This window comes from Microcaecilia unicolor, chromosome 3 (assembly GCF_901765095.1).
Source record: "Microcaecilia unicolor chromosome 3, aMicUni1.1, whole genome shotgun sequence".
Lineage (NCBI taxonomy): Eukaryota > Metazoa > Chordata > Amphibia > Gymnophiona > Siphonopidae > Microcaecilia > Microcaecilia unicolor.
This window is the reverse complement of record NC_044033.1, coordinates 427,048,758-427,071,741: the sequence shown is the minus strand read 5'-3', so window position 1 is coordinate 427,071,741 and position 22,984 is coordinate 427,048,758. Positions and strand designations below refer to the sequence as shown.

Genomic DNA, 22,984 nt, shown 5'->3' with positions numbered 1-22,984 from the left:
CAGAGCCACATGCTGACGGCTTCCTGACACAGGGGGCGAGATCCGGTGCCCCCGCTTGTTGACGTAATACATGGCAACCTGGTTGTCTGTCTGAATTTGGATAATTTGGTGGGACAGCCGATCTCTGAAAGCCTTCAGAGCGTTCCAGATCGCCCGTAACTTCAGAAGATTGATCTGCAGATCGCGTTCCTGGAGGGACCAGCTTCCTTGGATGTGAAGCCCATCGACATGAGCTCCCCACCCCAGGAGAGACGCATCCGTGGTCAGCACTTTTTGTGACTGAGGAATTTGGAAGGGACGTCCCAGAGTCAGATTGGACCAAATCGTCCACCAATACAGGGATTCGAGAAAACTCGTGGACAGGTGGATCACGTCTTCTAGATCCCCAGCAGCCTGAAACCACTGGGAAGCTAGGGTCCATTGAGCAGATCGCATGTGAAGGCGTGCCATGGGAGTCACATGAACTGTGGAGGCCATGTGGCCTAGCAATCTCAACATCTGTCGAGCTGTGATCTGCGGGGACGCTCGCACCCGCGAGACGAGGGACAACAAGTTGTTGACTCTCGTCTCTGGGAGATAGGCGCGAGCCGTCCGAGAATCCAGCAGAGCTCCTATGAATTCGAGTCTCTGCACTGGGAGAAGATGGGACTTTGGATAATTTATCACAAACCCCAGTAGCTCCAGGAGGCGAATAGTCATCTGCATGGACTGCAGGGCTCCTGCCTCGGATGTGTTCTTCACCAGCCAATCATCGAGATATGGGAACACGTGTACCCCCAGTCTGCGAAGTGCCGCTGCTACTACAGCCAAGCACTTCGTGAATACTCTGGGCGCAGAGGCGAGCCCAAAGGGTAGCACACAGTACTGGAAGTGACGTGTGCCCAGCTGAAATCGCAGATACTGTCTGTGAGCTGGCAGTATCGGGATGTGCGTATAGGCGTCCTTCAAGTCCAGAGAGCATAGCCAGTCGTTTTGCTGAATCATGGGTAGAAGGGTGCCCAGGGAAAGCATCCTGAACTTTTCTTTGACCAGATATTTTTGCAGGGCCCTTAGGTCTAGGATGGGACGCATCCCCCCTGTTTTCTTTTCCACAAGGAAGTACCTGGAATAGAATCCCAGCCCTTCTTGCCCGGATGGCACAGGCTCGACCGCATTGGCGCTGAGAAGGGCGAAGAGTTCCTCTGCAAGTACCTGCTTGTGCTGGAAGCTGTAGGATTGAGCTCCCGGTGGACAATTTGGAGGTTTTGAAGCCAAATTGAGGGTGTATCCCTGCCGGACTATTTGGAGAACCCACTGATCGGAGGTTATGAGAGGCCACCTTTGGTGAAAAGCTTTTAACCTCCCCCCGACTGGTAGGTCGCCCGGCACTGATACTTGGATGTCGGCTATGCTCTGCTGGAGCCAGTCAAAAGCTCGTCCCTTGCTTTTGCTGGGGAGCCGATGGGCCTTGCTGAGGCGCACGCTGCTGACGAGAGCGAGCGCGCTGGGGCTTAGCCTGGGCCGCAGGCTGTCGAGAAGGAGGATTGTACCTACGCTTGCCAGAAGAGTAGGGAACAGTCTTCCTTCCCCCGAAAAATCTTCTACCTGTAGAGGTAGATGCTGAAGGCTGCCGGCGGGAGAACTTGTCGAATGCGGTGTCCCGCTGGTGGAGCTGCTCTACCACCTGTTCGACTTTCTCTCCAAAAATATTATCCGCACGGCAAGGCGAGTCCGCAATCCGCTGCTGGATTCTATTCTCCAGGTCGGAGGCACGCAGCCATGAGAGTCTGCGCATCACCACACCTTGAGCAGCGGCCCTGGACGCAACATCAAAGGTGTCATACACCCCTCTGGCCAGGAATTTTCTGCACGCCTTCAGCTGCCTGACCACCTCCTGAAAAGGCTTGGCTTGTTCAGGGGGGAGCGCATCCACCAAGCCCGCCAACTGCCGCACATTGTTCCGCATGTGTATGCTCGTGTAGAGCTGGTAGGACTGAATTTTGGCCACGAGCATAGAAGAATGGTAGGCCTTCCTCCCAAAGGAGTCTAAGGTTCTAGAGTCCTTGCCCGGGGGCGCCGAAGCATGCTCCCTAGAACTCTTAGCCTTCTTTAGGGCCAAATCCACAACTCCAGAGTCATGAGGCAACTGTGTGCGCATCAGCTCTGGGTCCCCATGGATCCGGTACTGGGAATCGATCTTCTTGGGAATGTGGGGATTAGTTAGAGGCTTGGTCCAGTTCGCCAGCAATGTCTTTTTTAGGATATGGTGCATGGGTACAGTGGATGCTTCCTTAGGTGGAGAAGGATAGTCCAGGAGCTCAAACATTTCAGCCCTGGGCTCGTCCTCCACAACCACCGGGAAGGGGATGGTCGTAGACATCTCCCGGACAAAGGAAGTGAAAGACAGACTCTCGGGGGGAGAAAGCTGTCTCTCAGAAGAGGGAGTGGGATCGGAAGGAAGACCCTCAGACTCCTAGTCAGAGAAATATCTGGTGTCTTCTTCCTCTTCCCACGAGGCCTCACCCTCGGTGTCAGACACAAGTTCACGGACCTGTGTCTGCAACCGTGCCCGACTCGACTCTGTGGAGCCACGTTCACGATGGGGGCGTCGAGAGGTAGACTCCCTCGCCCGCATCGGCGTAGCTCCCTCCGCCGACGTAGTCGGGGAGCCCTCCTGGGAGGCGACGGCAGCCGGTACCGCACGTGGCACCGACGCCGGAGACCTCACCCCGGGCGATGGACCAGCCGGCGCCACACTCGACGGTACCGGTGGCGCAAGCACCGCCGGTACTGGAGGGGTAGGGCGCAACAGCTCTCCCAGAATCTCTGGGAGAACGGCCCGGAGGCTCTCGTTCAGAGCGGCTGCAGAGAAAGGCATGGAGGTCGATGCAGGCGTCGACGTCAGAACCTGTTCCGGGCGTGGAGGCTGTTCCGGGCTGTCCAGAGTGGAGCGCATCGACACCTCCTGAACAGAGGGTGAGCGGTCCTCTCGGTGCCGATGCCTACTGGGTGCCGACTCCCTCGGCGACCCAGAGCTCTCGGTGCCGACACGGGAAGGAGACCGATGACGATGCTTCTTCAACTTCTTGGAACGAAGCATGTCACCGGAGCTTCCCGGCACCGACGAGGACGCAGAATCCAGCCGTCGCTTCCTCGGGGCCGAGGCCGAAGGAGGTCGGTCTCGGGGGGCTGTACCGCAGGAGCCCTCAGGGTAGGGGGAGACCCACCCGAAGGCTCACCACCACCAGCAGGGGAATGGACAGCCCTCACCTGCACTCCAGACGAAGCACCACCGTCCGACGACATCAGCAGACGAGGTCCCGGTACCACCGACGTCGACGCAGCTGTCCGATGTCTCAGCGCCGATGCAGAGGGCCGCTGCCTCGATGCACTCGATGCACTGGCGGCCGAGGATGAAGGTCTGGACGCTGAAGACGTCGATGCACTCGATACCCCCGGTGCCGATGTCGACAAAGAGCACGAGAACAAAACGTTCCACTGGGCCAATCTCGCTACCTGAGTCCGCTTTTGCAAAAGGGAACACAGACTACAGGCCTGCGGGCGGTGCCCAGACCCCAAGCACTGAAGACACGACGCGTGCCTGTCAGTGAGCGAGATGACCCGGGCGCACTGGGTGCACTTCTTGAAGCCGCTGGGAGACTTCGATGTCATGGGCGGAAAAATCACGCCGGCGAGATCAAAAGTCGAAATGGCGGAAAAGGCACCACAAAAACAAGGGGAAGAAAACTTCGACCCGAGGCCTAAAAGCGGCCTACCCCGACGACGAAAGAAAACTTACCGGGGCGAAAAAGCTGGAAATATCGGGGGAAAAGAGACCGAAGAGTCCCTTTCCACACACAGAATGGTTTTTTTTTTTTTTTTTTAACACAAAGAGAACGCGCGAGGTCGACTTTGCAGGGCACGACACGGCGAAAACACGACCGTACCGAGCGCGGACAAAAGAAGACTGACGAACACGAGCCGGTTCGGGCGGGAAGACGGCCGCGCATGCGCGGTGCGCATGAGCGGGCGAGGACTAGCTAGTGAAGTTTCCGATTGGAGGGGCTGCCGTGGACGTCACCCATCAGTGAGAACAAGCAGCCTGCTTGTCCTCGGAGAAAGTGATTATTAGAAAAAAATGGTCAAACTAAATGCAATTGTTTAAACTTGAAAAAAAATCTTCTTTGATAATTAATCTGAGGTTCCATGCTCAAGGGAAAGTCTAACAATACACCCAAGACACTTAAGAATTTCTCAGCTTTAAGAGGGACCCCATCACTGATAGAAATACAACTGGAAATTTCTTTAACGTTTTAACTACATCAAATAACTTAGTTTTTTCAGTATTAAGTTTTAGATGAGAAGATTAGGGGGGTCTTTTACTAAGGTACACTAGTATTTTTGGCTCATGCTAGAAGTCAGCTAGTGCTAAACATCAAGACACCCATAATGGGCGTCTCAGCATTTAGCGCACCTTAGTAAAAGACCCCTAAGTTTTAGATGAGTGGATGTGTTCACTCCATTTAAAAATCAATCCCGACAAAATAAATATTCCTTGGATAGTCTGAATTTTGGAATTTACTGCCATTGAACACTAGAGTTATTTCAAATATGCAAGTTTTAGATATTCTGTGAAGATCTGGATGTTTTGTTGATTTTTTTGTAACCTAAAATCCTGAGTAACTAATTGAACAAATGTATTTTTAATTTGATGCTTATCACTTCCTATTTGCTGTCTCTATATTGTTTGTTTGTTTGTTTGTTGTAATATGCCTAGAACTATATTTGGTTAAGCCAAATTAAAGTGCCGAATTAAATTTCAAAATTACTGGAGAAGCATTTCACAGAAGTTAGAACTGAAGGGCTATTACAAAATTTTTGATAATTCAACCCATCATAGTGACTACTCCTACATACTTCTTCAGATTGATGAGGAGCCAACTGCAGAAAAAATGTAGCAGTTAAATAATCAGAAATCGGAATACTATTACATTTAATCATATTAAATTTACAAGCTACCCAAAGGCCACTTTTGAAGGGGTGTGCAAAGGGACACATTCCTTTGTCACATCCCTTCATCAGCATGCTGCAGTGACATTTAAATAGAACAAACATCTAGGTTTAGGTTGTCTGCATATGGTAATACAGCTCAGTGAAAGGGAGGAGGGGTGAAAGAAGTGATAAGGCAGTAATAAATTACAGTTCCAAGGCCTTGTATCTGATAAAGAGTGAGAAAGCCAATATCTCTACTGTGTTCTTTGGTGTTGGTCTCAAAGTGTTTGATCATTCTAATTTTGAAAGCTTTCCCTTCCTTTGTGCTCCTGAATTTTTATTGTGAAGACATTAAGGGAGTTGTCTTCATAGACATAATAATTACAGGGAAAAAACCCAAAATGACAGCTTAGCAGAATCCTTGCTGCTGCATTTTCTGTATACTGTAGTTTTTTCAATGCTTTAGCTGTCAGGATATTGTAATAATGCAAAACTGGAAACAGCAAAGACTGCAGCACCATATGAAAAAAAACTTGCAAATAAAATTAACGTCAATGTAACATTCTCAATGTTAAAAAAAACAAAAACAAATTTAACCAAATTCCTCATTTAAGGCATTGTTGTTAAACCAGAATCTAAAATAACTTCTAAATAAAGAACCTTGGGTGCAATTGGAATTCTACCCCGAGCCCAACAGGCTCTGAATTTAAATCTCCAGTCATGGGACATGAGATCTAAGATGGCGTCTAGAGAAGCTTGTGTGTTCTGAGCTCCTGAGAAAATCTGAAGCAGCCAAACGCTAAGGAGATTTCCCCATATGATATGATGGGGAAACGAAAAAAGAAAGCCAGGGGACTTACCTCCTCAACCCTGGCAATGATCCCTCCTACGCGCCAAGCAACTTTAGAAAACTTTGGGGTGAAAGCACTTGGGAAACAGAGGCTCGCCTCGATGGGTTCCTCATCGTCGGACACGGACCATAGCATAGAGGGAGCGTCACTGAGCCCTCCCCCTCTTGCACAGCTCCCCTGCAACCCGGAAGAGATACGGCGCCGATGGAGTTACAGCGAGCGGAGGTGATTGATGAGCCGGCGCTTGCTGTGGGAGGAGGACCTTGCGATGCCCCAACTCCGAGTGGATTGACAACGGAGGGGATACCAGGAGTGCTGTTCTTCTCTTCTTCTGCTCAGGGTTTAACTTCCAGTGGGAACGGAGGTTTGTTGAGACCAGCTGTTGTGACGATGGAGTCGTTGTGGGACGCTATACAAGGTTTGAACTCCACTCTCACATCTATTTCAAACTCCTTTAAAGGAGAAGTTATGGGACTGAAACAGACTATTCAAAATCTGTCCGAAAATATTCAGGATCAAGCAAATCAAATAACAGTTTTGAAGGGAGAAGTTGCCCAACTGCAGAATGTTACAACAATGCTTATAAAAGAGTAGAATATTCAAGTTCGTAAACTTGAATTCCTGGAAAATCAAGGTCGTAGAAACAATCTAATATTTATAAATTTTCCTAAATCTCCAATAATACCTGCTTTGGACATATTAAAAAATACTTTGGAGAAATATTAGGAATACCAATGGAGGGCTTTCCACCCATAGTAAAGGAGTGTGGTAGCCGTGTTAGTCCACTCTTAAGGTTACCAATAGAAATCAAACAAAATAAAACATGGAAAAGAAAATAAGATGATACCTTTTTTATTGGACATAACTTAATACATTTCTTGATACATTTAATACATTTCTTGACACCCATAGTAAGAAAATATATACCGTGTTTCCCCGAAAATAGGACATCCTCTGAAAGTAAGACCTAGTAGAGGTCTTGCTGCAATTTGAAAATATAAGGCCTCCCCCGAAAATAAGACCTAGCAGGGGAGGCCTTAATTTTCGGGGAAACATCGGGGTCACCCCCCCACCCGAGATCGCCGGCTCCCCCCCTCGATCAGCGGCTCCCCCTGCCCTCAGTCGCTCCCGGAACTAACCTCTTAAATGCTTCCTTTCACTATTCATCTTCGCACTCGCCGCAAGCAGCAGGGCTGGCCACTCCTTCCTTCCATGTCCCGCCCTCTCCTGACGTTACGTTACGTCAGGCGAGGGCGGGACATGGAAGGAAGGAGTGGCCTGCCCTGCTGCTTGCGGCGAGTGCGAAGATGAATAGTGAAAGGAAGCATTTAAGAGGTTAGTTCCGGGAGCGACTGAGGGCAGGGGGAGCCGCCGATCGAGGGGGGGAGCCGGCGATCTCGGGTGGGGGGGTGACCCCGATGTTTCCCCGAAAAATAAGGCCTCCCCTGAAAATAAGACCTAGCAGGTCTTGGGGAGCAAAATTTAATATAAGACAGTGTCTTATTTTCGGGGAAACACGGTAGCAGGTTCTTCAAGACCTCCTAATGTGCAACCTCAATCTGTTCCTGAACTAAATTTGACTGAATTCTTAGAGAGTTCATTAGAGGTGGTGACTGAAAGAATCACGCTTTTGGTGTCTTTCGCTTTGAAAACAGAAAAAACATTTTTCGAGCCTATTTTCGTCACATTAATGCACTTTTTTGGGATTTGGCCAGAGAGACACAAAAAAGAAGAAGAGAATTCCTGGTGCTTAAACCAAGAGTTCTCAACTTAGGAGCTTTGTTTAAATTAAAATTTCCTTGCAGATGGTTTTGTGTCTCTAGAAAAACACAGAAACACCAAGAGCCTTCGGAAATGGGACACGATTCTTTATTAACAACTGCCAATATTCCAAGACAGACCCGATACGAAATGAATACCGTTGCTCCAGCAGGACTTAACAATGAGATTTGCCCGTTTTTTTGATCGTTACACTAGCCCATGTGAACTTTTAGTGAGTATTTGAAGATAGTTTATTTTCAAGTACCTTGAAAAAAAAATGTTTGCGTTTTAAATAATATATTTTTGGGATTAAAACAACATTTTATTATAATATTTTACATTACTTTAATATTTTATTATATTGTCAGAGGATTTAACAATTATGTTTTTTTCAGTAACTTGTGTTGCCTTGTAGTGGACCTTCATTTATTATTATTTTTTAATTTTTCATTTAATGGACATTTTTATGTTGATACAGTGACCATGTAAATTGCATAGATAAATACTACACACTTGCAATCCCTTCCATTAATACTGATGATGTTATGTTTTATCGACTGCAGTTACTTATGGATGTAACATTAGCACTGGTTTTTTTTAAACATCATTTTTCAGTTTAAAAGATTATTTGATCATATTTAGAAACATTTTCAGATGTCACCATTATTGTTTCTGATGCTGTTTTCATGATAATGACTTATTTCAGGCAGCGCAACCAATTTTGATTGGGTTTTTTTTTTGTTTGTTTTAGGAACACCATATCATTACACGTAGAGGGACATAATCGAATGGCGCTGGCCATCTCCGGGGCCGGCTCCGTAAATGGGCGGAGCCAACCGTATTTTCGAAAAAGATGGCCGGCCATCTTTTCCTTCAATAATACGGTTGGCGCCGGCTAAATCTCAACATTTAGGTCGAATGTTGAGATCGCTGGGTTTACAGATGGCCGGGTTCAGTATTTGGCCATAATGGAAAGCGGGCCCGGAAAATCTCAAACCCAGCGAAATGCAAGCCTTTTGGTCGAGGGAGGAGCCAGCATTTGTAGTGCACTGGCCCCCCTGACATGCCAGGACACCAACCGGGCACCCTAGGGGGCACTGCAATGGACTTCAAAAATTGCTCCCAGGTGCATACCTCCCCCTTTCCTTTCCTAGATGGTTTTAGTAACGATCTGCATGATGTTCTTCTCGTTACCTTGGACATAGATGCTCTCTATACTAATATCCCCCAATTATAAACTCTTAACATCATTGAAACCACTCTCCAATCTTGTGCTATGAATCAGAGGATCCTGAATAGGTTTATCCTAACTCTAGCCACCATAGCTCTCATGAAGAACTACTTTCATTTTTTAGACAAATTTTACTTACAAATATGCGGCACTGTGATGGGTGCAGCAATGGCTCCTGATGTAGTGAACTTACATGGTGCACATTTTGAAGAGTTACATTTTAAGTGACCACCCTTTTAAGTCTAATGTTATTTTTTACAGACACTATATTGATATTTTTTTTTATTATGGCATGGTGATTCCATTACTTTGGAAAGCTTTTTTTTCGAAGTGGCTGAAAGAGAAAGATCCACATTTATTTTTTAAGATGAGGTACGACACACATGCACTTAGTTTCCTACATTTACTTATTTACAAAGAATAATATGGTGCAATAAAAAAAATGCACCTGATTTAGAATGTACTTTAAGATATCCTCATATCATTAACAGGATGCAACAGAACTGCAGTTTCTGTTGTCCTCGGGTAAGTGAACCCAGAACTCATAACCTTTTATTAATGCCGGTTTATATATAATCATAGTGGGTTTAACTATCAGTTTTTAAGAGTGCATTCAAGTGTATTTTGCTGCTGTTTCAGTTTGTAAAAACGACAAGATTGGCGCTTATTTTTTTTTTACACAGCCAGCGTTCTGCCTTAATTGGTTATGTTTGACCGGTGATTATGACTGATATTTCATATAATTTTACTTGGTTAATATCTTGGTTGTCCGCTATGCCACGTCTTCATTTTACACTAATAGTTTTGTTTTTGTGGACCTTGTATTTATTTGTTTTATTTGATGTGCTCTTTGTATATTCTTTGAGTATGGCAGCTTTTAGCACTATTGCCCCCCCCCCCCCCCCCCCAACACCCTGTTTACTAAGCCACGCTAGATGCTGCTGCACAGCAATGTTGACACAGCCCATTCGAAGTGAATGAGCTGTGTCGGTGCTAGCGTGGTTTAGTAAGCAGGGGGGTTAGTCTTTTATTGGGTTCCTATCTGGATTAAGATCCGGAGCTCCTTGATGATATATATTCTTAGTTAGCTTGCATAGTGGTTTCATATATTTATCCCTTTGTGACAGACACATCCTCAAGCTGGTTATACAGCATGTTGCACCAAGTACAAAACACAACAGATCCATAGAGGTTGGTTTTGATTTTGTTTTTCACGTTCATAGGGTATGTTTTATTTTAGAATTTTAACTATATGTATCAGATTTTACTTAATAGACACCAATATGTCCATTTCATGTTTGTCTTTTCATATAATTCTGCATTTAGATGACTTTTGATATTATATTATTTATTCTCCAGCATGTAGATATGGCAGTGTTTGACCACTTGTATGCATTTTATATTTTTATGTTGGTAGTCCACTTGCAATATGTCATACCTTCCTACACACAGTCAAATTTATATATATATATATTGTTTTTAAGACTGTATTTCTAATTTATAATCTAATGTTTTTTAAGATTGTATTTCCAATTCAAAATGTATTGTTTTATACACAGTGTTTGTATGTGACCCCTGAAGCAGGTGGTACACCTGCGGAAACACGGACTCATGTCGGGTCTCTATTGTTTGTGCTACAATAAAGACCACCACTAATAAGATATTTACATTACAAACTGGAATAAGAATTTTATTTAATCCAACATATAAGGCTCATCTTCAGTGAGAAATTACAATAGAGACAATATTTTCAATGAATGATTATTAAGAAAGCAAACCTCTAAAGATGTTTTGTGCCACACTCAGGGGCTCGATTAAAAAGTGGCATAAAGTAGCATTTGGATATTTTGTTTGCCAAAAAATTCAAATCGCTATTTTCAAAATCCATTTTCTAAACATTTTTCTTTGTTGTTCGTCCGCAGTGCATTCAAATCACAGGGGGATATGTAGTGAGCTTTAGAACCCCCTTTACCACAAACCAACAGATAGGAATGCCTTTTTGTATTACTCAAGTTTTCATAATCCATGTCTTAAACAGAACCTGCCTGTCAATTCTTACATTTGAAGAAACTTTGTTCTGAATTTGATGACTTCAAAGAACAATCGGCCATTATAACCGAAAGATTTGCAAGAAGAGGTTATCCTAAACGTTGTGTAGAAGGACTTCATAACGCTATGGATGTTCCCAGGAGTGAACTCTTGATAGCGCAATAAAAGAGAATACACCTGATTTAGTATGTACTTTAAGATATCCTCATATCATTAAGAGGATACAACAGAACTGCAGTTTCTGTTGTCCTTGGGTAAGTGAACCCCGTCAACTTTAAAGCAACTGGTAGATGCTAGGAAAAAACACAATTGGAAGTGTCTATATACAAATGCTAGAAGCCTAAAAAATAAGATGGGAGAGTTGGAGTATATAGAACTAAATGAAGAGGTAGATATGATAGGCATATCAGGGTACAAATTATATTGCAATGATAGAGTGGATCAAATTGGAGGGGGGTTGTGCTATATGCTAAAGAGGAATTGAGTCAAACAAAATAAATACTCTACATGAAACAGATAGCAGAATGCAACCCTTGTGGATATAAATTCCATGTGTACAGGGAAAGAGTATACTGGTAGGGCTGTATTACGTCCACTGGAACAGAACAGACAAATGAACAAATGTTTACAGAAATTTAGGAAAGCTTGCAAATTGGGCAACATTATAATAATGAGTGATTTAAATTACCCCAATATTGACTGGATAAATGCTTAATCAGGGAGCGCTAGCGAGGTAAAATTTTTAGATGCAATAAATGAGTGCATCTTGGAGCAACTGGTCAAAAAACTAACAAAAAGGGGAGCTATTTTAGATCTAGACCTTAGTGGAATGCAGGGCATGGTACGAGAGGTAATGGTGTTCGATCCACCGGGAAACAGTGACCATAACATGATCAAATTAGAAATGCTATCTTGAGTGAAATCACTAAAGAAATCTACTGGCGCATCATTCAGGAACCCTTTTACTAAGCCACGTAGGCGCCTACATGCCCAACATGCATAGAGTTACCGCCCAGCTAACGCGTGGCCCTTGTGGTAATTTCATTTTTGACGTGCATCCGCTACGCACATCCGAAAAATAATTTTTATTTTCTGACATATGTCGGCTATGCTTGTCAAGTGGCATTCTACTTGCATTGGTCATTACCGCCCAGTTAACGCGTGAGACCTTACCACTAAATCAATAACCAGCGGTAAGGTCTCAGATCCAAAATGGACGTGCATCAATTTTTATTTTGCTGTACGTCTATTTTCGGCAAAAATTTTAAACTGCCATTTTTTACAGGTACGCTGAAAAATGGATCTGCACACGCCCAAAACCCATGCCTACGCTACCACAGGTCATTTTTCAGCACACTTTAGTAAAAGGATCCCTCAAATTTCAAAGGGTGACCATGACAAAAATGAGGAAAATGGTTATAAAGAAGCTGAAAATGCTTGGCAGCAAAGGTTAGGACTTTAAATCAGGCATGGACACTGTTTAGAAATACTACAGTGGAAACCCAGACTAGATGTATTCCACGTTATTAACAAATGTGGAAAGAAGAGCAAATGACAGCCAGCATGGTTAAAAGAGCATCCTTCACAGAAAGGAAAAAGGATCCAAATGAAGAAAATAAGAAGCAACATAAGCTGTTTCAAGCTGGATGCAAAGCACCGATAAAGAAGGCTAAAAGAGAATATGAAGAAAAACTTGCTGTGGAGACAAAACTCATAATAATACTTTTTCAGGTACATCAGAAGGAGAAACCCTGTGAGGAAATCCGTGGGTTCTGCCAAGGGAAGTCTTGCCTCAACAATTTGCTTCATTTCTTTGAAGGTGTAAATAAACATGTGGATAAAGGTTAGCCTGTTGATGTAGTGTATCTAGATTTTCAGAAAGCTTTTGACAAAGTTCCTCATAAGAGACTCCTAAGAAAATTAAAGAGTCATGGGATAGAAGAAAATGCCCTTCTGTGGATTAGGAATTGGTTATTGGACAGAAAACAGAGGGTAGGGGTTAAATGGCCATTTTTTCTGAAAGGAGGATGGTTAATAGTGGAGTGCCACAGGGATCTGTACTGGTACCGGTGCTATTTAACATATTTATACATGATCTGGAATTCGGAAAAACAAGTGAGGTCATTAAATTTGCAGATGACACAAAACTATTCAAAGCTGTCAAAACGATTGTGAAAAATTGAAGGAAGATCTTAGGAAACTAGAAGACTGGGCATCCAAACTGCAGATGAAATTTAATGTGAACAAATGCAAAGTGATGCACATTGAGAAGAATAATACGAATCACAGTTACCTGATGATAGGATCCACCTTAGGAGTCAGCACACAAGAAGAAGAAGATCTAGGTGCCACATTAGAGAATATGCTGAAAACTTCTGACCAGTGAGTGGTGGTAGCCAAAAAAGCAAACAGGATGCTAGGAATTATTAGGAAACTGATGCAAAATAAAACCAAGAATATCATGATGGCTTTGTATCACTCCATGGTGTCCTCACTAAGTATTGCGTTCATCTCTAGTCACAGTATCTCAAAAAAGATACAGCGGGTTCTAAGAAGGGCGGCCAAAACAATAAAGGGGATGAAACTCCTTCCATATGAGGAAAGGCTATGAAGGTTAGGGCTTTTCAACTTGGGAAAGAGAAGGATGAGTGGGGATATGATTGAGGTCTATAAAATCCTGAGTGGTGTTGAGTGTGTAGAAGTGAACTGATTTTTTTACTCTTTAAAAAAGTAGAAAGACAAGGGGACAGTCAAGGAAGTTACAAGGTACTACTTTTAAAATAAAAAGGAGGAAATATTTTTTCACTCAATGAATAGTTAAGCTCTGGAACTCGTTGCCAGAGGATGTGGTATCAGCGGTTAGTGTATCTAGGTTTAAAAAAGGTTTGGACAATTCCTGGAGAAAAAATCCATAGTCTGCTATTGAGAAAGACATGGGGAAATTCACTGTTTTTCTCTGGGATCAGTAGCATGAATCTTGCTACTATTTGGGATTCTGTCAGGTACTTGTGACATGAATTGGCCACTGTTGGAAGGAGGATACTGGGCTAGATGGAGCATTGGTCTAACCTAGTACGGCTAGTCTTATGTAATTTAAGCTTTGGAATTTTTGTTCCTGGATGAAAAGTCCATAAACTATTATTTAGGGAGATACAGGTAAGGCATTGCTTATCCCTGGGAGTAAGCAGCATGGATTCTAGCTAATTTTTGGGAACCTGACAGGTTGGATAAGGTACTCTTGGACAACAGGATACAGGGCTTGAAGGACCATTGATCAGACACAGTATGACAATTCGTATGTTCTTGTCTTAAACCATTTCACATCTACTGAAGGGTGACTCGCTTTAGGTCTCTAATCTACAGGACAGACCACAGAATACATCTGAAGCCTAATTTTGAATTAAAAAGTGGTCTGACCATGGAACAGGAAAAATAGTCAAATCCTGCAGCATCTTATTTTCAATAAGTACTAACAGCAGATCTAAAATATGTCCCAGATTTCAAATAGCACACTGAATTACGGGAACCCCAAATAAGTCTTAACGAATAAATATACTCCATTATCTTTTGGATAAGGACTTCATCGATATGAAGTTTAAAGTGATAGAGAATAACCAGTAAGTGACATCAACCTTTAAAACAAGTAAAGCTTCAAGTAACAAGTAAACAAGTAAAGGTAGAGAAATAAGACTTAAATTCAATACATTTGAGGTTAAAATTACTACTTCACAATTATTCTCAAGCGATACATCCATATGCCTAACTAGGGTTTTTAAAATAAAACACTATTTCTTTTTTATTTTCTCTGACACGACTGATGCTATACTGAATATGGGGTATGAGGTAGATTAAACTAATAGATTCAGCGCTTGATCGCCACATTTCAGTAATACAACACACATCCTATCTACAAGCAAATTGCAAATGACAGACATCTTGTTTTTTTTTACCTCGCATTAAACAATGATTCATCAATATGGAATGAGAGGTTTTCAACATGTCATGAGGAGTCCACGAGGGAATGTAAAACTGTTGGAAAACCTCTTCTAACAAAGCAAAGTCTCCATTTATTGTGACAACTTCAATAGAACAGTCTCTGTTGTTTAGCATAGAGAGCAAATCACATTTTAAAACATCAAAAGCTAAACACAAATTAAATCAACATCCAAAAAAAGCCTTTCTAAATAAAAGACCACACACAACTGTGAATGCTCCTAATCTATGCTCCTTAGAAGGGCTCAACAAACATCTTATTTGTCCTGTTGTAAGCTCTGTCAAGCAGGGACTGTCTCTTCACGTTCAAGTGTACAGCGTAGCGTACATCTAGTAGCACTATAGAAATGATAACTAGTAGTAGTAATAGTAACATAGTAAGTGATGGCAGATAAAGATCTGAATGGTCCATCTAGTCTGCCCAGCAGTCACATTCATTATCAATTCAAGATTTAAATCAACAATGAACGTGATATTATTTACTTAATCATGATCTTTCTTTGGTGTTTCTGGGACACAGACCATAGATGAACTTTTGTTCACATTTCAGCAAGCTGTCTTGCAAGATCTGCACTCTTTAAATATTCAGTCTTGCTCTACAAATAAAGGAGGGTGCAACTGAATTTCTCTGAAGATTTGACTGACAAGTGATATAGACTTCCTATAAAAGCTGCTGAATGATAGTTATAGTGATAGCCATAATATTGACAGTCTAATCAATTTTTCTAATGTGCTAGAGAACCATACCTAAAATTATGTAAAAACTAGTGGAACCATGCCCATTTCCTCAACAATGAAACGGGCCCTAGGAAGGCTGTCATGTAAGCTATATTTTTTCTCTTTCTCTCTCTCCATATCCATCAATTCTTCCCTCCCCTCCATGTCCAGTGATTCTCCTCTTCCCTGCCCTCCCATCCATGTCCCGCGATTCTCTCCTCTACAGGGGGAGGAATGCTGGCTTCGGCCTAACCCCTGGTAAGTCTTTCCTCAGCTGAGAGGTGCCCAGCTCTACCACCGGCTGCCTTTCAGGTGCAGTGGAGGACTTGCAGCTCATCTGCATATCCTTACAGCCTTCTCCGGGGTGACACCCAGGTCCACTCCGATCCACTCAGGACCTCCGCTCTAGGTGCCGCGTACCTAACGGCGCGCGGGGCATTTTTCTCTTTACATCTAATCTTCTTCCCAGTTGCTAAAGTACCTCAGTCATTTATGGCCCCTATTCACATTCTCTTCCTAGCCCTGTCCCTTCCTAATCTTTTCCCTCACCCCCTACCTCTCTCTCCGCTACAGGAACTCACTGCCCATCCATCGACTTCATCACCTCACCTTCTCTCATACCCTCTTCCTCCCTCTTGGCTTTTAATCTCCGCCTCTTTCTTCCGTCCATTTTGCCTTCCCCATTCCACCTAAATACCTCTCGCCTTTGACGCCTTCGTGGCCACACCTCTCCTACTCTCCTCCGCTCTCTTTTACTCCTTCTCTTACTCTCAGCAGGTGACATCAATCCTAATCCTGGCCCCCCTCACCAACTATTATCCCAACTCTACAGATCTCACCGCGACCTCCTCTCTAACCTCATCTCTATTTCTCTACTCCCCTCCTCTTCTCTGCCCTTCTCTTGCGCCCTATGGAATGCCCGCTCTATCTGTAACAAACTCGCCTATATCCAGGACCTCTTTATCTCGCGTCACCTCCATCTGCTCGCCATAACAGAAACCTGGCTCTGCCCTGATGACTCTGCTTCAGTCGCAGCCCTGTGCCATGGCGGTTATCTATTTTCACATACTCCTCACCTGCCGGCCGTGGGGGCGGTGTTGGACTACTTCTCTCTCCCTCCTCCAGATTTCAACCCCTTCTTCCACCTCAATCTCACTGTTTTTCCTCCTTTGAAGTCCACTCTATCCGCCTTTTCTCTCCTCTGCCTCTTCGAATAGTGGTCATTTATCGTCCCCCTAATAAGTCCCTTTCATCCTTTCTCAGTGACTCTGACACCTGGCTTGCCTTCTTCCATGATCCTTCCTCCCCCTCTCTCATCCTTGGTGACTTTAATATTCCTGCTAATGATCCTTCCAACTCTTATATTTCCAAGTTACTTGCTTTAACGTCGTCCTTTAATCTCCAACTATGCTCCACCTCCCCCACTCATCAAAATGGTCACTGTCTTGATCTCATCTTCTCCTCCAACTGTTCACCCTCTAGTTTCCTTGCCTCTGATCTTCCCTCCTCTGATCACCATCTTATAACTTTCACACTTAAATCTCCTCCCTCCCAGTCCCGTCCTATCTTATCTAATTTATCTAGGAATCTTCACGATATTGACCCTTCATCTCTATCCTCCCATGTTTCAAACCTCCTCTCTACTGTGGCACCATCCACGTCTGTCAACGAGGCTGTTTCTTCCTAAAACAATACTCTACACCCTCTGCCTTAGACACTCTTCCACCTTTGATGACCCGCCCTGTAAGGCGTACAAAACCCCAACCTTGGCTGACTTCTAATATCCGCTACCTACGTTCCTGTACCCGCTCCGCCGAACGCCTCTGGCGGAAATCTCGGGCCCTTGCTGATTTCTTACTCTTTAAGTTCATGCTGACCTCCTTCCAATCTGCTCTTTTACGAGCCAAACAGGATTATTATATCCAACTGACCAACTCTCTTGGCTCTAATCCTCGACTTCTCTTCACCACATTGAACTCTCTCCTCAAGGTGCCCCCTCCCCCAACTCCCCCTTCATTATCTCCTCAGACCCTTGCTGAATTCTTTCACAACAAGGTTCAAAAGATAAACCTTGCTTTCTCTACCTCACCACCTCTCCCTCCACTAGTCCGTTCCCCTCTCTCTCCTTCCCCTCATTCCCTTTCCTCCTTTCATGAAGTTACTATTGAGGAAACTACACTTCTCCTTTCTTCCTCAAAATGTACCACCTGTTCCTCTGATCCCATTCCCACCCACCTTCTTAATGCCATCGCTCCTGCTCTTATTCCTTTTATCTGTCACATTCTCAACCTCTCACTTTCCACTGTGACTGTCCCTGCTGCCTTTAAACATGCTGTGGTCACACCTCTCCTTAAGAAACCTTCACTCGACCCTACTTGTCCCTCTAATTACCGACCCATCTCCCTCCTTTCTTTTCTCTCCAAATTACTTGAGCTTGCTGTTCACTGCCGCTGCCTTGATTTTCTCTCCTCACATGCTATTCTTGACCCACTACAATCTGGTTTTCGCCCTCTCCACTCAACCGAAACTGCGCTTACTAAAGTCTCCAATGACCTATTACTGGCTAAATCCAGAGGTCAATATTCCATCCTCATTCTTCTTGATCTTTCCGCTGCTTTTGACACTGTCGATCACAGCATACTTCTCGATACCCTGTCCTCACTTGGATTCCAGGGCTCTGTCCTTTCCTGGTTCTCTTCCTTCCTCTCCCTCCGCACCTTTAGTGTTCACTCTGGTGGATCCTCTTCTACTTCTATCCCTCTGCCTGTCGGCGTACCTCAGGGTTCTGTTCTTGGTCCCCTCCTCTTTTCTATCTACACTTCTTCCCTTGGTTCATTAATCTCATCCCATGGCTTTTCCTACCATCTCTATGCTGATGACTCCCAAATCTACCTTTCTACCCCTGATATCTCACCTTGCATCCAAACCAAAGTTTCAGCGTGCTTGTCTGACATTGCTGTCTGGATGTCTCAACGCCACCTGAAATTAAATATGACCAAAACCGAGCTTCTCATTTTTCCCCCCAAACCCACCTCCCCACTCCCCCCGTTTTCTATTTCTGTTGATGGCTCTCTCATTCTCCGTCTCCTCAGCTCGAAACCTTGGGGTCATCTTTGACTCTTCTCTCTCCTTCTCTGCTCATATCCAGCAGATTGCCAAGACCTGTCGTTTCTTTCTTTACAACATCCGTAAAATCCGCCCCTTTCTTTCCGAGCACTCTACCAAAACCCTCATCCACACCCATGTCACCTCTCGTTTAGACTACTGCAATCTGCTTCTTGCTGGCCTCCCACTTAGTCACCTCTCCCCCCTCCAGTCGGTTCAAAACTCTGCTGCCCGCCTCGTCTTCCGCCAGGGTCGCTTTACTCATACTACCCCTCTCCTCAAGACTCTTCACTGGTTCCCTATCCGTTTTCGCATCCTGTTCAAACTTCTTCTACTAACCTATAAATGTACTCACTCTGCTGCTCCCCAGTATCTCTCCACACTCGTCCTTCCCTACACCCCTTCCCGTGCACTCCGCTCCATGGATAAATCCTTCTTATCTGTTCCCTTCTCCACTACTGCCAACTCCAGACTTCGCGCCTTTTGTCTCGCTGCACCCTACGCCTGGAATAAACTTCCTGAGCCCCTACGTCTTGCCCATCCTTGGCCACCTTTAAATCTAGACTGAAAGCCCACCTCTTTAACATTGCTTTTGACTCGTAACCACTCGCCTCCACCTACCCTCCTCTCTTCCTTCCCGTTCACATTAATTGATTTGATTTGCTTACTTTATTTATTTTTTTTGTCTATTAGACTGTAAGCTCTTTGAGCAGGGACTGTCTTTCTTCTATGTTTGTGCAGCGCTGCTTATGCCTTGTAGCGCTATAGAAATGCTAAATAATAGTAGTAGTAGTAGTACTGTCCTTTCATCCCATCCATGTCCATCAATTCACCTCTGCCCTGCCCTGCCCTCCCCTTCCTCCCTCCCTCCCCTCGATGTCCCGCGATTCTCTCCTCCCCTCGATTTGTACCGGAACGGTCTCTGGCTGGCTGGTGCCCGTTCCGTTCATAACATCCCTCCTGACATCAGCTCGCCTCCAACGTTCCCTTCCCTCTCACTGTTCCGCCCTCTGACATCATTACGTCTTGATGCAAGGGCGGGACAGTGAGGGGGAATGGAACGCTGGAGGCTGGCTGACATCAGGAGATGTTACGAACCCAAGCAGCCAGACATGGAACGTTGGAGGTGCAAATTATTATATAGGACAAATTCAAGACATTACAGACTGCTTATACAGAAAGCATATAGCACAAATAATGTTTGTTAATACATTGCTTTGATTCTTACCTTCTGTAGCTGGAAAAAGATTTTCCCCTTCACTTTTGGTTTCCGCTAATTTCCCTGTTCTTAGCAGAACTTCTGCAAAGCTCTCAGGAGGGCTGTGCTGATATGTTTTGTAAATCGATTCAGCCTGTACAAAAACCATTTTGTTCACTATTACTTTTCTATCATTCTGAATTATTAACATCAGAATTTTTTCTCTTGATTTATAGCTTACAATTCTGGACAATTTCTTTTGCAAACAAAAAGTGCATTTATTAAAGGAAAAAAAACACTTATGAAAGTTTTCTTTTAAAAACACATACTAGAATACTCTAAATTATGAAGAGCAACTCAATGATGATTAAATAGCTATTTTATTCAATTACAGTCTCTGAGAGTTTAAAAGACCTTAATGATACCCTGTAAATCAGTTCTTTTTAAAGGCACCCTAATTTTCTTCTCTTAATATGTTGCACTTACTTCAGCAATAAATGGATTGACAATTACAGACTCATAAAAAGGATGGCAGCCTTGCTTTCCTATTTCTGCATTACCTCCCGACATACTTTTAAATGCATCTCCAAATCCATCACCCTAGGATAAACATAGCAGAGAAAAACACATTAACTCAGAACTCTGTCTTGCTATTTCTACAAACATAAAACTCCAACATCTGATTCATACAGAAATGGGAGGTAAAAATGGCAACAAAATAAAATTCTGAAGAAAAATCCCTCAAATACCTGAAACATGCAAATGAAAAAAAATGTGTATTTTTAAACAACTATTGTGTAGTTAAAGTTCATGCTGTAACAGAGCTTATGCAGGTCTGTTTGGTCATCTATGATGACGAAGGTACATGAACCAGAAGTACAAATTTGTTTTAGCACTGCAACTCAGACCCGAAGGTGAAATAATCTGGAAACTTAATCTTCCATCTCAAAGAGGTGAACTGCTCACATAAAAACAAAGCTGTTTGCAGTATTTGAGGAATGACTACAAGCACAGTATCTCTCTGCAATGTATATGAATTACAGTTAACTATTTCTCATATGACAGTAGTGAAACCTGGAATATGGATGGAGGAGTAAATATTACAGGGTACTAAAGTGGCCCCTTGGTCCCAAATTCACACTTATTAATTTGCTGGTAAATAAGCCAAACTATCCCATATTGTAGAAAGCCGTATACACCTAGCAGTGCTATAGAAAATTATAAATAGTAATAGTTTAATGTAAACAGTATAAAAACACATTAGGCCCGATATTCAAACTACAGGAGTTAGCCAGGCTGACTCCCGCAGTCAGCGCTGAGCCCAGAAATTCAATGTTGAGTCATTTCCAGTACTGGCATTGAATATCCGGGTGTTTTTTTTGCCTAGTTACAACTTAACTGGCCAAGCTGATATTCAGCGCTGGCCAAGTTGAAAACAGCCAAAGATAGACCTGCTATTTTGGTGGCTGAATTTAGGCACTGAATATTAGCTGATAGTCGGTTATGTCATGTGATATAACCAGTTATCCACTAAACACTAACTGGCAATATTCAGTGGTTAAGTACCATTTGGCTCCTGGTCAGTTAAATGGTTTTAAATATTGGGCAGTTTGTGACCACTTACTATAATTGTAAGCTCTTTGAGCAGGGACTGTCTTTCTTCTATGTTTGTGCAGCGCTGCGTATGCCTTGTAGCGCTATAGAAATGCTAAATAGTAGTAGTAGTAGTAGTATAATGAACCTGAAAAACTGAGGTCGCTAAATATATCCTGGCTTACTTACAAGGTTTAACCTCATCATTTTATGCACAGATAACATTAAACCCAACGCTTAAAATAATAAATCGGAACAAAAATTGAGAATTTTAATAACTTGAACATCAAAGTAAAAATTTTAAACAAAATTGATAGATGTGGCAAGGCCTTTAAGTTATTTCTTACTTGCAAAGGGCGGAGATAAGTTAATGACTTTTTCCACCACTGCGCATCACTGACTGCTTGTAATACAGCTTTAGTGGTCATAGTTGTATTTGACAAAACTTTCATGGTTGTAGCTGTGGTCCGATACAACAGATCGGTAGATTGATTAGTCGAGCCTTTAGTTTCAGCCTGTAATGTTACAAAGCAGACAACAGCAGGTGTTAAAGACAAAATCAAATAGCAGGCAAAGATATGTTAGCATATTTATGAGTGCTAAACATTTGTGACATTCAAAGCCAGCAGATTAGTGAATTTTGTTCTCATTTTTAGCCTACTTTCCAAAAGGAGAGAAGGCTTATGAGATGTGTGAGCACACATACTTCAAATAACTATTATGTTCAAATCTGCTATATTTTATATTAAAGTACAGTAAGAAATATATTAGTAACATCATGAATAACCAATTCCAAAACATAACAACAAACTATGGGACTCTTTTATCAAGCCACACTAGCAGGTCCCAAGCGGCAATGCCAACAGTGCTTATAACATATAGGATGAGCTCAAATACAGAATATTAGAAATTATTAAATGGTTTCTGTATTACGACAGATGTATTTATCCAGTTTCTTCAATTTTTTACCCATTTTTGTATTTATGAAATGAACAAACCTAGTTCCATAATATTATAACATAGAAAGTGGAATTATCCTTCCAATGACTGATGATTAGTTTTAATGCAATCGAAATGAGGAAACCAAATAGATGCAAATCTGCATCAGGAAGTGAAGTTGCTAATACAAGTGATTTCCAAATTATAAGATTAAAAGAAGTATCAATACTGATGTGAAGGATGTCAAGAATTTTCTTCCTAATTACAGTCCAAACTATATGCACATTGCAGCAGTCACATAATAGGCGTTTTAAATTCCTTTATGTAAATTGCAGAACCAACATAGATCTGTCGAAGTTTTTCTAGTTGTGTGATTTGATTGGGGACCTCAATTAACAATAATAAAGGAAGAAGAGTCCAGGAGGTAGATAAACATGGTCTTGAACCTTTAAACCAAAACTGTGACATTGTTGCTCAGGTAAAGTTTTCTTTTCTTTTTTTCATTTTTCCAAACTTTCTAAACACCAATAAAAGATCTATTGATATCTGATTGAAGGAACTTGTAAAGCTGATGAA

The 22,984-nt window shown here is 43.1% G+C and overlaps 1 protein-coding gene across 1 annotated transcript in view; it reads right to left on the bottom strand.

Annotated features, from left to right (window-relative positions):
• The window catches only part of NBAS (NBAS subunit of NRZ tethering complex), an 892,343-nt gene that overhangs the window by 418,454 nt on the left and 450,905 nt on the right, over positions 1–22,984 (bottom strand). Inside the window, exons 36-38 of the mRNA XM_030198850.1 lie at positions 21,817–21,984; positions 20,363–20,476; positions 19,907–20,030 (exon numbers count right to left, since the gene is read on the bottom strand). Of these exons, the coding sequence (XP_030054710.1) occupies positions 19,907–20,030; positions 20,363–20,476; positions 21,817–21,984 (406 nt within the window). The remainder of the gene's footprint in view (positions 1–19,906; positions 20,031–20,362; positions 20,477–21,816; positions 21,985–22,984) is intronic.